This window comes from Haliotis rufescens, unplaced genomic scaffold, assembly GCF_023055435.1.
Source record: "Haliotis rufescens isolate VD_foot unplaced genomic scaffold, xgHalRufe1.0.p SCAF_53, whole genome shotgun sequence".
Taxonomy (NCBI): Eukaryota; Metazoa; Mollusca; class Gastropoda; order Lepetellida; family Haliotidae; genus Haliotis; species Haliotis rufescens.
In genome coordinates, this window is record NW_025964257.1 from 2,617,096 (window position 1) to 2,631,511 (window position 14,416).

At 39.0% G+C, this 14,416-nt stretch overlaps 2 protein-coding genes across 4 annotated transcripts in view; both read left to right on the plus strand.

Moving 5' to 3' along the window:
• The window catches only part of LOC124127346 (protein turtle homolog B-like), a 278,974-nt gene that overhangs the window by 14,440 nt on the left and 250,118 nt on the right, over window positions 1-14,416 (plus strand). The gene's annotated exons all lie outside the window — the stretch shown is intronic.
• On the plus strand, window positions 742-10,407 carry LOC124125796 (V-set and immunoglobulin domain-containing protein 10-like). Of its 3 annotated transcripts, none has more exons than XM_048385054.1 (12): window positions 742-862; window positions 2,044-2,367; window positions 4,302-4,556; window positions 4,688-5,008; window positions 5,412-5,702; window positions 5,993-6,277; window positions 6,479-6,634; window positions 6,952-6,970; window positions 7,118-7,170; window positions 7,280-7,372; window positions 7,534-7,641; window positions 7,819-10,407. In XM_048385054.1, the coding sequence occupies exons 1-12, from the start codon at window positions 790-792 to the stop codon at window positions 7,845-7,847; spliced, it is 2,007 nt and encodes a 668-aa protein (XP_048241011.1). In that variant the 5' UTR covers window positions 742-789; the 3' UTR covers window positions 7,848-10,407. The 3 variants fall into 3 exon arrangements, 2 of the variants coding, with proteins under 2 accessions (XP_048241011.1, XP_048241012.1); XM_048385055.1 differs by having other exon boundaries at window positions 7,540-7,641; XR_007218542.1 differs by lacking the exons at window positions 7,534-7,641; window positions 7,819-10,407 and having other exon boundaries at window positions 6,952-6,981; window positions 7,280-7,295.

The following is a 14,416-nucleotide window of genomic DNA, read 5'->3' on the forward strand; positions in this document are numbered from 1 at the left end:
TGTGTCCCAGCACCAATACCTGCTAGTTTGTTGCCTGACGCCGCACAGCAGTATAACTTCCCCACCTTCTTGGTTATAACATTAATGAGTACTCGTCTGTAACACGTCTACACAGACACCTACAATCAATACGTATACACTGTGTCCCAGCACCAATACCTGCTAGTTTGTTGCCTGACGCCGCACAGCAGTATAACTTCCCCACCTTCTTGGTTATAACATTAATGAGTACTCGTCTGTAACACGTCTACACAGACACCTACAATCAATACGTATACGCTGTGCCCCAGCACCCTTACCTGCTAGTTTGTTGCGTGGTTGTCCAAGTCGTTTGAGTCACCATGCAATGAATATCCAGAAATTCTGAATGAATACAAACTGAGAACTATTTCATGTCTACACAGACCCATACAATCAGTAAGTTCACACAATTACCAAGTGACAATATCTGATATGTGTAACACACGGCCTAGTTTAATGGGTGAACGTCTGAGTGACATAAATAATTCTGTGAATATATAGATATTCTGAACTAATACACACTAAGAACTATATTATGTCTACATAAGCCTGTTCATGCAAGCCGGGTGTATATATAGATTGTAGTTCAACGCCAGTATCTATTTCCTACACACGACCTTGTTTCACACACTGCTTTCATGTATAAAACTAAAAACTATACCACGTCTACTTTAGTCAGTACAGGCAACCTGGAAGTAAATATACCCTGTAGTTCAGCGCCAATATACATTACGTGTGACACCCGACCTAGTTTCACACACAGCCGACATGGGCATGCTGTACACCCGTCTCATCCTCACAGTTGGAGCTCTCTTGGTGGACATATGTCACAAACACGTGGGTAGGTACACTATCTGACTGCTTGTGGTTTATGTGTGTTAATATTATTGCATTAGGGGTAACGAAATGAATCTCACACTCAGTTCCCACATAAACAGTCGCTGAAAATAGAACCAGGAAGTAGACTGCACGTATATGTCAGTGCGTAAGGACACGCCTGCAGTTATGTACATCTACCTCCGCATGTTGATAATAAAGTGAGTGAGTGAGTGAGTTGGGTTTAACGCCGCTTTCCAGTGACATCACGGCGTGTCAGCTTAATTCGGGAGGAAAGCCCGGAGTGATGCAGGTCTCAGACGTTTACCACTTCGGTGAAACCCACGAGCAAGGGTATGGTGCTGACAAACCTAGAAACATAATCGGGGCGAACCGGGAATCGAACCCACAATCATAGGTTTCTGGCGTGCCCAAGGGACGCAACTCTGCACAGCGAATCGCGGCGCCTTAGACGACTGGGCCACCCGTGCCCCATGTTGATAATAAAGAGTGTGGTATATACATGTGGTTTACTAGTTATGAACATAAGGCATACAAAGGAATAAAACAATGACAATCTCGTTATGTAGAAATAGTTAGTTTTGTCAGGTCCTAACAGCATGCTTTATTTATCTGCACATGAAACGGGATAACGATAATTGTTTATAATTATAAAGAATCAGCTAGTCGGTTTGGTTTAACGCTGGTTTGAACAGTATTTCACTTACAGATCAGCGTGTCAGCTTGATGAAGGAGGAAAGCCAGAATGTATGTCTTACGCATTCACTTTGGTGAAAGCCACGAGCGTAGGTGTGGTGCTGACAAACCAGGAGACATATTGAGGGTGAACTGGAATTCGAACCCAGGATCATATGTTTCTGGCACGGCAAATGGAGGCAACTCTACAGAGCAAATTGGGGTGTCGTAGACAGCTGAACCACATGTTGCCCCAAACCGTGTATGAATGAGACATCAGACGTGTAGTAAAAGATAAAAGCAGTTGAATCCGTCAGATAAGTGGAAAAGCGGAGTGCAGATATTTTTGCCTATAATAGTCCTTTATTGCCATTCTGATTTTGTTCGCAAGTTGTTATTTTCAAGTAGCTTACAAGCATAAAGCTTATGTCAATATCTCGGAACATCGGGTTAGACATCGTTCTGTGAACCTCAATGTAACATCTCACAACATATTTACTACGGTTTCAGTTACTGCCCAAAACTATCAGCTGATGTCATCATGTGGGGGATCTGTGCAGGCAGGGGGAAGCTGTACCCTGATGTGTTACACAGGAGAAGCTTCACATACAACTATAGTGTGGCAGAATGGAACTACATTATTCAGAGTAAGCCAGGGTAGCTGCAGCTCCACCTCCCCTTCTCTCCCAACTGACTACATCACCTCCTGCCCCAGCTCCACCAACTACACCCTCACCATCAACAACACCGTGTACGACAGAGGCAGACTCAGCTGGAGGTGTGACTATCAGTTTGGAGGCAGACCTAGCAGCCAACTAAACATAAGTGTTTTAGGTAAGTACGTTCTATGGATGTTTGCTTAAACTTCGGTATGACTTTCAGTATGTATACAGTAACCCGATACAAAAAGATGTATCAGGTAAGTATGTTATGTGGATGTTTGTTTAAACTACAGTATGACTATCGGTATGTATAAATTTACCCGATACCAATGGATGTATCAGGTAAGTATGTTCTGTGGATGTTTGCTTAAACCACAGAATGACTTTCAGTATGTATAGAGTAACCCGATACAAATGGATGTATCAGGTAAGTATGTTCTGTGGAGGTTTGCTTAAACTACAGTATGACTATCAGTATGCAGGGAGTAACCAGATGCAAATGGATGAATCAGGTAAGTATGTTCTGTGTATGTTTGCTTAAACTACAGTATGACTTTCAGTATGTGTAGAGTAACCATATACAAATGGATGTATCAGGTAAGTATGTTCTGTGTATGTTTGCTTAAACCACAGTATGACTTTCAGTATGTATAGAGTAACCCGATACAAATGGATGTATCAGGTAAGTATGTTCTGTGGACGTTTGCTTAAACTACAGTATGACTATCAGTATGCAGGGAGTAACCATATACAAATGGATGTATCAGGTAAGTATGTCAGGTGACCATCACCACCATCGGCTAAACCGCGTTATTGGTGGTTCGAGAAGGGAGCTAACTCCGTTTGCCATATTTTCAGGCTTATATCGCCACCAACACTTATGATTAGATTTATGTGTTATACTGAAAAAAGTAGAATGCGTGGTATTGCCTCTGTAAATTTAATTTGAAGTAGATTTAAGTTTATTGCTTTAATTGTAGCTATTTTTGTAAAACTAGTGTGGTCACCTATGATGACGTTATTCAAACATCAAAGATTTTTGTGCCATTCGTAGAATTAACGTCACATGAAATGATTTATAAAGATATTTCCCATCAATATTACAAAATATGAATAATATATAATGTCACAAACCAATGCAAAGTAATGACAAATGTGAGCCCACTAGCCTAAATGACTTCTCCTCAATGAAACCCAGCGATTTACAAATGTTGGCCCACCTGTTTCGATCACTATAAGACGGGAACAATGTGGGCCCACATTTTAGAAAATGGTTATAAGTAAGCCAAGCTAATGAAGCTCAGCGATTTTTTAATGTGGTCCCTCCTGTTGCACTATGACGGAAGAACGTCTACCCACTAGGCGATATTCAAATATGGGCCCACTTGTTTCGATCACCATATATGACGGGAACTCTGTAGGCCCATGATTATCAATATTTCAGTAGAATTTCGCGAATAATAAATGTGGTCCCTCCTGTTGCAAGCAATATGACGAAAGAACGTCTGCCCACAATTTGGGAACTGATTATCAGAACTAACGAAACAACCTAACGAAACTAGGCGAAATACAAACGTGGGCCCACTCGTTTAGGTCACCAAAGATGACGGAAAAGATGTGGGCCCACATTTTAGAAAATGGTTATCAGCACTAAACCAATCTTAGAAGATGTACGGATGGAAACATAAATATAATGCATTTAAACATTTAATTAAGAATACGTTTTAACGTAGGGATATGCTGGGCATTTTATAACTGGACCAACAACGCAAAGCGTCGGTGACGCCATTACTCGCAAATACGAAAACAACGGAGAAATTAGACTGACCTCCCTTTCCCAATATGAACCACTGATATTGCAGTTTCGCCCCACCATCCTACATAGATACACCAAAGATAAAGCTATGTTATTATGTCAGTTCCCGGAACATTGTTACCATGACTAGACCTACAACATATATCACCTGTTTCTCCAACTCATTACAATACTTCATAAAACTATGTTGATATTTCAGTTCCAGTAATCAGTGTCACATGCACTAGTCTCCAACCCACCGTCGTCTTAAATAGATACCAACACTTTATAAAACTATGTTATTATTTCAGTTCCTCTGAGCAATGTTACCATCACAAGAACTACAATGTCTATATCCTGTGTTGCTGTCTCCAATCCACCGCCGTCCATAACGCTGTACAGAGACGGGGTCAGTGTGGCCACCAGCCCAGTAGCAGTGGAGGGATACACTGGCTGGACAGCCACCATCAACTACCAGCTGACAGGCAACAGTGGGAACTCCCTGTACTACTGCCAGGCATCCAACACACAGACAAGTGTCAACTCCACGTATTCCTATCCTGACAGTAAGTAATATAATAGCAATGTTCCCTCCACATCATAAATATTGTAGATAGTTACCTTTATGCCTTCGACATTACGTTATTGAATATGACAGGTGTATACACTGGTTGTGATTAATTCAATTTCTATGCAGTTGCTGTCAGCAGCGTGTCTCTCACAACCATCCCATCCGCCAACCAGGAAGTGGGAGCTGCTGAGGGTCAACCCTTGACCTTGACCTGTGTGACCTCTTCCAGTTACCCTGCTGCTACTGTCACGTGGTACAAGAACAGTGTTCCGTTGGCAAGTGGGATATCCAGTGGTCACACATCCCAATCAGGTGTTGTCCAGACAACAAGTACCGTGACCATCATCCCTGTCAGGAGTGACCTGGGCCACACAGTCTACTGTAGAGCCACCAACATCCACACCCCCTCCCCAGTACAGTCTGACAGTGCCCGGATGGGAGTGTGGTGTAAGTAGCTCTCTGATGTTAGATATTCGTATATCATTCATGTGATATCAGTCAATCAATAAATAACTACTGTTATACACATGCCATTGCCTAATTGTCGCACTGAGAGGATACAGTTGTTTGCAGTCAGGGAGTCATTTAGTCAATCCAGTAATATGACACTCAAGACAAAATATCATTGGTGAAAAGTGAGTATTTTCGTCAGCTCGACAGCGAGTCAATCTTATATTGAGGAGATCAACTCCTTCATGAGACTGAACTACGATGAATAGTAATAGATGTAGGTGTTCATGTAGGTTCAAATCATACTATATCGGATATTATATGTTGTCAAAGCAGTACTACAAATGCAGTAAGAGGTTAAGCTAACACTGGTGTCACAGGTAACTGTTCTGTATTACAGTCGGACCAGAGCAGGTGGATGTGACAAAGCCAGACAACACTGTAGCTTTAGAGAACAGAAACCTGACCTTGACCTGTACGGTCACCGCTTATCCCAACATGACCTTCACCTGGGACTACATTGATGGAACACCTGTAGGTGGCAGCACAGGGCCTGTGACAGGATCTTCTACATGGTGGTCCCAAACCCTCACCTTCAGCCCAACTAAAGACAGGACCGCAGTGAGGTGTAAGGTCAGAAACACCAAAACATCAGAAACCCAGACTGGTTCTGCATCACTTGATGTCAAGTGTGAGTGTTCATTAGTGTGCTCAGTATGTTAAGAGCAGTTCAGATTTTCATTTGAAGCACATGTGAAGGTTGTAGATCATTGTTAAACATAGGTAGCGAGCAAAGTGATATATAAAGATAATATAATCACCGACTCTTAAATGTATAGTGAACACTGTTTGATGAAAGGACTTCTTTTTTGTGGATAACACTAACTAAGCCAGTTTGTAAAATGTTCCAGATAGTGTCATGTTCTCCACTGCTTTATGTATTTCTCTATATAGTTACTATCATGGCTGTTCCTGCTTCAGACCCACCGCCGGCCCCTCCTTCCATCACAGAATTTCAGACTCTGATGTTTGAAGGAGACCCAGAGACAATCAGCTGCTCGGTGACAGGAGGAAATCCTCTAGCTACTATCACGTGGTCCTGTCCCGGCACTGGATCAGCATCGATCAGTGACAGTGGTCAGACCAGGACATCTACTCTCTCCTTCACTGTCAGCAGGAGTCAGAACAGTCAGCAGTGTCAGTGTCAGGGGGCATGGCAACATGGAGGATACAACCAATCTGATGTCAGGACATTCAATGTTAGCTGTGAGTACCTTTATCTTTTTATGGAGGGATTGGTAGGTACAATTGGTAACTCCCCCTCATTCAGTTAAGTTTGGAGTATAAAGCCTTTTTTATGTAAATGGCACCTTTATCAAGCTCATCACATGATCAAAATACAAAAGTCTGTGTTCAGTAAAAAAGAAGTCAATACTTATTTCATTTAATACTCATTTTATACTGCAGGTCCAAAGAGACAGCAACCACTCAATGCCGAATATAACATCACAGGTGTAATAGCAGGAAGTACGATAGGAACCCTCCTTCTTACCTTGCTGATTGAAGGACTAGTTCTGACTGTCCTCTATAGGAAGGGGTTCAGGTTTGGAAACATTTTGAAAGGTATGTTGTTAAATATCATGTTTACCTCACAACAGTATTGCAAGTTGAGTGAAAAGATGGTGTGGCGATATTTCATTTCAGTGTGCCTTCAGTAGATATACATGAATGATATGCGTGAAAGTTATGTACGAATCAAAATCATCACTGACTCAGAATGAGCACATACAGTTTTGGAATGTATATGGAATTAATAATAGCAGAAATTGACGATGTTTCTTGTATTAAGTCATTAACGTTTCACATTTCATATTATCCCTTTGCAACATGTTTAATGTGTGCATTACAGGGTATTATATAATGCATTCTCTTCTTTGCAGGAACTGCTTCACAAAAAAGGTAGACTAAATGTATGAATAAAACGTTTTAAAATAATTTCTTTTGTAATAAGGTAGATGTCCTCTAAAATCACAAAACAAATCATATATTGAAGATGTTCCTATCCATTATAAAATGCCATATACGGACCTCACTTTACTTTTGTAGCACAAGGAATCCCGAAATAGAAGAAATGGAAAACATAGGATATTCATCCTTGGGTAGGTTGAAGTCAGCAATGTTCGTCAGATAGATTGTTTGGTTCACAAATATGACTGTTTCTACTTCGCCCTAACACCGTTATTGTATGTTCGTATGGATTTGTTACAGATCACGTCAACAGTCCAGCTCAGTACCCAAGCGATAAAGAGGCGTCGGAAAAACAACATTACACACAGTTGAAGATTTATGAAAATACAAACGGTAGATGGATACTTTGATATTCTATATACTATAGCAGTTCTCAATCGATAAACTCAGTGAAGGTATTGAAAAATCATCGGTGTGCTATTCAACTTTGTGTTACGTTTACAAGGATGTGTAACATTTGAATTTGTTCTTTGCAAATGTGTTACGAATCACAGTTTCAGTCGAGCCCAAATCAGAGACAAGTACATACGAAGACATGACAGAAGCTCCTCCAGAGTCCATCAACGCATCTCCATATCAGAATAGCGGCGTTCAATCTCGAGGTAACCATTTTTAGAATATTTATACCCCTGAAAAGAATTGAATATATTGTACACAAGAAGCGATTTAAGTTTCAAAAACCTACGTTTCCTCTTGTTTCCTGGTGTACAACACGTTTACCCTGTCATCGTTTGACAACTTTGAAATTAGTTTCCGGGTCTTCATTCCATGTGATACAGTTTCAGATCCTGACTATGGGAACAAGTAAACAAGAAGCAGATGTGAAGATATCACTGGAAGGGAAAACACAGAGCGTGAACTGAAAATTATGTTTACCTTTCATATAGTATATTTTTTATGTCAACATATGACTGTTATCTTATAGAAGTTGCCTTTATCATTCAATATGCAAAAGAAATGGGACGCCCAAGCAGGTATCAATAAATTACATGAAATGAAACCAAATATTGGTTACACCTACTTGGGCTATCAGTCCAGATTTGAAGAGGTCATCATGCGACGATGTCATATTGGCCATTCGAGATATACCCACGAGTATTTGTTAAAAGGTGAGGATCCTCCGTTTTGTATCCTTTGTGATGAAAGAATCACGGTCAAGCATGTCCTGCTTGACTGTATTGATCTTTCCATCACAAGGGATAAATATTTCAGTGTCAAAACAGTCAAGGACCTTTTAGTAAAGTTAATTCTCATTTAATACTATGTTTTTAAAAAGAAATATAACTTATTCATCAATTTTGATGTATTTACAGTATTGTTTTAAATATTGGTAGTGCTAATTCATAACTTTGATTGTTAGTGGCTGTACCTTCAAGGGGGGTTGAAGTAGGGTAAAATTATTGTTCCCCTAAGGGGGTATGTAAGTCCCACATCATTCGAAGTATTTATATGCATGCCAGCATTTTAACATGTAGAATTTTCGTCATTTTAATGTTAGGCTTAACTGGTAAGGTATCGCCTGTGACTGAAGGGATGATATAAATCCAACCAGGGTCCATGCAGGAAGCAAAGGCACTGTAAGTCCCCATGATCCATGGTATGGTGATCTGCCTTTACTTACTGACGATCTCTAGCCCATTTTTTATATTGTTTTGTTAATTCTTTCTGCTTTAGAATTTTCCTCCACTAGTTTTAAATAGACTCTGTGATATTCTAGTTATTGTACTGTCCTTTGGTGACAGGTTTTTATGAAGTCTACATATATGTGTTATTAATGTATTACTTCTCGTCACGATATGGTTGAAATATTGCCGATGTGACGTTAAATATTAACTCACTCACTATCATTCAATATATTATTGCTTTGCATTATATTGACATATAAAAGATAGCTACGCAAAAATACACAAACGACAATGAAGAACAAAGCGTGGTGTATTACACGATAAACACATTGTTATATTATGACCTCATTTCTGGAGATTCGAGCATGCGCTCATCACTTGATGAGTTCGTATATTTGATGATGTTATTATGGAGAGGGGATCCGGAGTGTCTAGTGATTTGTGTCCCATGGATGAAGATGGACAACGCAGATAAACCCGATCGCCCAACGATGGCACCCAAAAGCGTGACAATCGGTTTTTTTGGAAAAAGGTAAAGATAATCAACTCTACGATTGCAAGAGTATACGAGATCTACCGACCTGTGCATAACATGGACATGAACGATATTGCCGTGGTCGGATTTTATTGAGGGAGTCATCATTATCGAATAATGTGTAAACGTATTTTAAAATTGCACAATTTTATCATCACTCTTCGAGAGGCTGTCAATAATATTGATATCAAATTTGCAATATAAACGATAATAATTATTGGTCGTTGTTTATCATAAAATAAAACACTGCACCCATCATGGTTTCTTCTCCCTGCACTGCACTCCCTGACGTCATTTATTTCTTATACAGCACAACATAATGTTATATCTCCAACACTTGCATGGGCTTTACGTGACTGACACAAATTTTATAGTACTAAATTTCTGTGACCCCTTTTAATAACTTTGTTTACAAAAAGTTGATACCTTACCTGTTTAGCAGATGAGCACATGCGAGGAGACTGACTATGAATGATCTCCAAAAGCAAAATTTTTGACCGTTTATAGCGCTCCTATTTAGTGCTTAAAACATTGTAAGAGTTCACTTATAGTCTGAAATGAGATCCTGCCAGGTGAGCTAGCCTACCAAAATTAACATTTCAATCTCATACTTTCATATGACTACACCCTTCCATTTGTGCTTGTCCAGCGTTACCACTGGCTTATTTACAGGGATCAACTTCCTAAAGTCATTAAGACTGATACCGGCGATAATCGTCCACGATTATGAGCTATTGATCAGATTGCTTGATATACAAACATGTCTGTGAGCCCTAGTTATGCTATTTCACACTCTGTGCGGTCCATAAACACACACACCTGACTGATCATTACGGTAATAGCAGCCAAGTGTGTTGTTGCGACTGTAAATTTACATTGTTCAATCATTTGAGCGTAAAACGTGTTGTTTCGTCGATAAACATATTTAAATGTCACAAAATGTGAAGTAAAGGCAACTACATAATGAATGACAAAGTTTGCCATTAGCTTTGATCGTCCAAGTAATATAGTGGTATATATGTTAGTTCGGTGTTTTGGTGTTCTCGTTGTGCCTTACTTTTAAGGACACATAGACATGGCTTAACGTTGTATATGATTCAGTATCGCATTTTATTACATATTTTGCTTACTATAGGTTATAAAGAGGCACCTTCATTGCCTTGTTTGTTTTGGATCCAATACTTACAGGAAATAAACAGTGATTCACACTGAATAAATAGTGTTTAGTTGATGTTTGCCATTCACTTTTGTAGTGAATTAAAGTAATAAGTTACTTTTCATAAAAGATCCTTGTAGGTATACGAGTATCTCATAAGCATATGTAAAGAAATCACTATCAAATAGTGATAATACCAGGTGCTCGACAAAAGGTAGGTCTATCCTTCCACGCTGGTGGCAGTGAAAGGAAATAATTCACTTTTAAGTTCATGTATATACACTTTAGTTCATTTTGAATGTATCAATTTTTGCTGCACCGCTTCATTGTGATGATAGATTTATCTAAAATATGTCGTCAGTCTGTTGCGCTGTTATACACTCCAGTGGACATCCTTAGATATGTGAATCAATCTAGAAACACCATGCTGAATAATCGTTCACAACCGCAAATAAACTACTAAATCCACAAGGTTTCAAAATGTCAGTGTGATCATCCCATACTTGTGGGCATTAGGGTTTCCAAAATGATTTTTAACCACGGTTCAGCAAGAAAACGCTTAAAATAATGTCCAGGCCACCAACCACGTTTAGGGATCTCATGGTTTTGTCATGTTGTATCATCATTGAACTGCTTACCTCGCATAACAAAGTTCTAGTCACAGTAAACTAGTTTCAAGCCATTTGTTAATGTATACATGTTGTGAATAATGTTTAACGAATGGCTATCGCAGGAGACAGAATATTGCAACTAATAATTGGCCCCTTATCTATTCAGTCTTTTGAATGCCATGTTGACTGTGATAGTGAAGCCATTGATGCTCGTGTAGTTGCTCTGAACACGAACGAGTCACCTGTATGGGCATATTGTTATCTAAGGTCGGTGACACGGAACCAGATTAATCGCGTTTTGTATTGGTCTTTGTATATGCACAGAAAAGGCAATGTGGAGAGTATTCAAGTCAGCAAAGGGACCGGACGCCTGAAGGTTGGGGCACGATAAAATAACACAGGGTTGTGAAATCTGAGAGTTTGCATGGCATTCGTTGGGCTGCCTTCTCCTGTGTAAAGTATGGTGGTTGAATATTGCCATCTCATGCAGTTGTACTACAACAAGCAAACACTTACTTTTTCAAGAACATTGTGTGAGTGGCGGGTGTTACCTGGTGTCATGACCAACGACCATAGGTTTCTGGCACACGGAATCATTTATAAATTAAAGCAACAAAACCATTTCCATATCCAATACAAATCTCTGTAAAAGCACAGTCGATTGTACATTTCCGACTATATCATCATGGGCATATGTTTATGAATCACTATCAAATAGTATGGAACCAGGTGCTCGCTCAAAGGTGAGCGTAACCTGTACCACCGGTGGCACTCGTCACAAACACATGCAAGCCAAATCAACTGTTCACCTAAAACAAAATAGTAACATATGGTACAAGTCAAAATAGGGAACTGCCCCAGACATCATATTTGTCACTGATGTGTCAAATTTGGAAATGTCCTCCACATAGCTAACATAAAACTTTTGGACATGTTTTAACCTTGAGCAAACAACTTCCGAAAAAAAGTCGTATGACCCCTTTCCAACTCGCGGTAGAAAGAGCATGCTCGATTGTATCTCAAAAGTTGCAAAAGGTAAACACAAAAGGCTGGAATATTGCTTGACATGAAGGGAAAGTTGAAGTCATCCCTCTTATCATACAATCTTGTGGAGAGTGTTTTGTCACTCTGAATCTTTATGCATAGATCTAAAACTGAAACAGATGAGGTGGTCTCACTGATGTCCCTTATTCCTAGATCAGGTGGGTAAATTAGTGGAAGGGAATTGGCTGTTTGGTTTTTATTGAACGATATCAGATCATCGATATACCTGAAGCTTAAGTTAAACTTGAAATATACATTTTGATACAACACACAGGCTACGTTCACGACATTCTTCTGCCCCAATAAGTGGAAAAATCGTATCCAGAGATCACAAAGATGCAGTATTTGCATAGAGATTCGACTGAGACTTTCAGGCACACCTACACTTGTGATGCAACCCCGACTAACAATGGGTGCTTCATCCTTAGCTGGAATGTAAACAGATTTTATACCAGCTTAGCATAATTGGCTTCGCCAGTTTCCTTTCTAGTATACAAATAGTCCGCCTGTTGGAATCATGGTCTAAAAGCGTACATGAGTTTCCACATATAGTTCGCGAAAATTCATGTTTCCCGTCTAAATAACTAAGAAATATGGCTTTAGGGGAGGTCTAGTAGTATATATTAAATGTGACCTGTGAAAGTTATTTCCACGGTTTAGAGTGTCCGACACATAACACATTCTGCATCGCTGGAAAGAAAACGCCTGATACTGTTCTTTGTTTATGTTCCACCAGAAACGCGATGATATGGAGGCTCTTGAGCAACGACTAGCTATGTTTAAAGAAGAGCATCCGGACAGAGTTCTCACACTGTGTGGAGACATGAATGCTAGAACGGGTAACTTGAATGACTTGAGGTTTACTCAGTTGACAATCTACAGATTGATAAGGACATTTCCTGCCCTGTTGAATCTATCCCACCTATTTCCGCCTTAGCTCAAATAGAAAACGCTTCCTGATGTAAAAGCAGTCAAATTCAAAAATAATTGTCGTAAAAATGTTATGAATTTTATTTTGAAAGTTAGTGACACTTTATCTAAAGCACACGATTGTAAGAGCGGTTGGAAAATTTACAAAATGGTCCTTCACATGTAACAATATTCTTCTTTTTTTTGGCAGCTGCACTTCAATAATCTACTAAACTAACAAATCAACGTGGGGATGGGGAATGGAAATACATGCACACAAAACTAATATTATTGTATTCAGAAATACCTAGATACGAAGAATGGACATATAATAATGTAAGACTGTTAAGACTGTTAGCTCCTATAAATAGCTGGGTCTCATGATAACCCTTCAGCTAATTAGGCCCGCAGCTTGGAATACCTTTACCGAACAGGCACATAAAGCACCATATACCATCGAATCATTTGTGCTTAAATACATTATATCTGTTAATAATGCCTTTCAAATATTTGACACAAAAATAACACCGATATTAATGTATGGTAGAGAGCTAAGGGGATACAATAAAAGAGAAAATATAAAAAAATGTACATAGACATTTTTTTTTTAAATATGTGATAAATATAAGCTAATCTTTGCCAAATGCTGTTGCGTATGGTGAATGTGGCAGATATCCGCTCTGTACACAATATTATGTCATGTGTGTCAATTACTGGTCACGCGTTTTATCTATGCCCACACACAGACATCTGGAGTGGTGTTTACTGATGCTATATGATACCTGTGACAGGAAATACTTCGTTTGGGCATCTCATATGAGAAACCAAGAAGCATTTATCTTTGTCCTGAAACAACGTATCCTTGACTGTGCTAAACAAAACTGGCATTAACTTCTCTCAGATAAACGATCACTTATATTTTATTCAAACATAAAATCAGAACTCCAGGATGAATGATACGTCCAAAATATTAATGTACTGAATTACAGAAAGGCCTGGTTAAAATTTAGAAGTGGATATATTACCTTTGGTGTTCTGAACGTACGTAAAGTTTATGGAGGTGATGAAGACTCTCTCTGCTCACACTGTAAAGGTAGATGATGAAAAGCACGTTTGTTTTGTATGTCCTCTGTACACCGATGCACGTACTCATTGTAAAGTCATAACAAACAACCAAGCCCACTGTATGATGTTAAAAATAAATTGAAAAATATTTGAGATTATATATTTAATCGGTTGTAATATATATATTACTCTTGGAAATCACCTGCGTGAAACCCGTTGAGTAAATAATACCGCTCATCTTTGGACTTTTGTATTTAATCTATATATATGTATTGTTTTTAAAAATTTGAATTGAACCGTAATGTTGTCCAATTCCAAAATGTATGTGTGATGCAATACTACTTTATGATATATATATATACATATATATATAAATATATATATATATATATATATATATGTGTGTGCGTGCGTGTGTGCGTGCGCGTAGGT